We start from the raw sequence: 289 nt of genomic DNA on the forward strand, positions 1-289 counted from the left end.
GTTGGTGAAAGTGGATTTCCATTTGAGAAGAGCATTTGCTTCTGAGATAGTCGCAGAAGCTGTGATAGAACAGCTCAAAGTTATGGATATGAACAAAAGGAAACGAAGAAGATTATAAGAAGGATTCTTCTCAGCAAAAGCCATTCTCACTTACTATCTCACTCACTATTATCTTTCTCTCTTGGTGATAGACAAAGCTATCCAAGTTCTGTGGCTCTTTAATAGACTTCATGAAGGCTTAGTGATTGAGTTGGGGTCGTCTCTTTGATAATGAAGGCCTAACCCAGGG

At 39.8% G+C, this 289-nt stretch overlaps 1 protein-coding gene across 1 annotated transcript in view; it reads right to left on the reverse strand.

Annotated features, from left to right (window-relative positions):
• LOC17874312 (probable leucine-rich repeat receptor-like protein kinase At1g35710) overlaps nt 1-238 on the reverse strand; it is a 3,743-nt gene extending 3,505 nt beyond the window's left edge. The window contains exon 1 of the mRNA XM_023784603.1: nt 1-238. This exon is cut by the window's left edge and continues 793 nt beyond it. Coding sequence (XP_023640371.1) covers nt 1-144 — 144 coding nt within the window. The 5' untranslated portion in view covers nt 145-238.
• Nucleotides 239-289: the final 51 nt, after the last annotated feature.

Source organism: Capsella rubella, unplaced genomic scaffold (genome assembly GCF_000375325.1).
Source record: "Capsella rubella cultivar Monte Gargano unplaced genomic scaffold, Caprub1_0 scaffold_119, whole genome shotgun sequence".
Taxonomy (NCBI): Eukaryota; Viridiplantae; Streptophyta; class Magnoliopsida; order Brassicales; family Brassicaceae; genus Capsella; species Capsella rubella.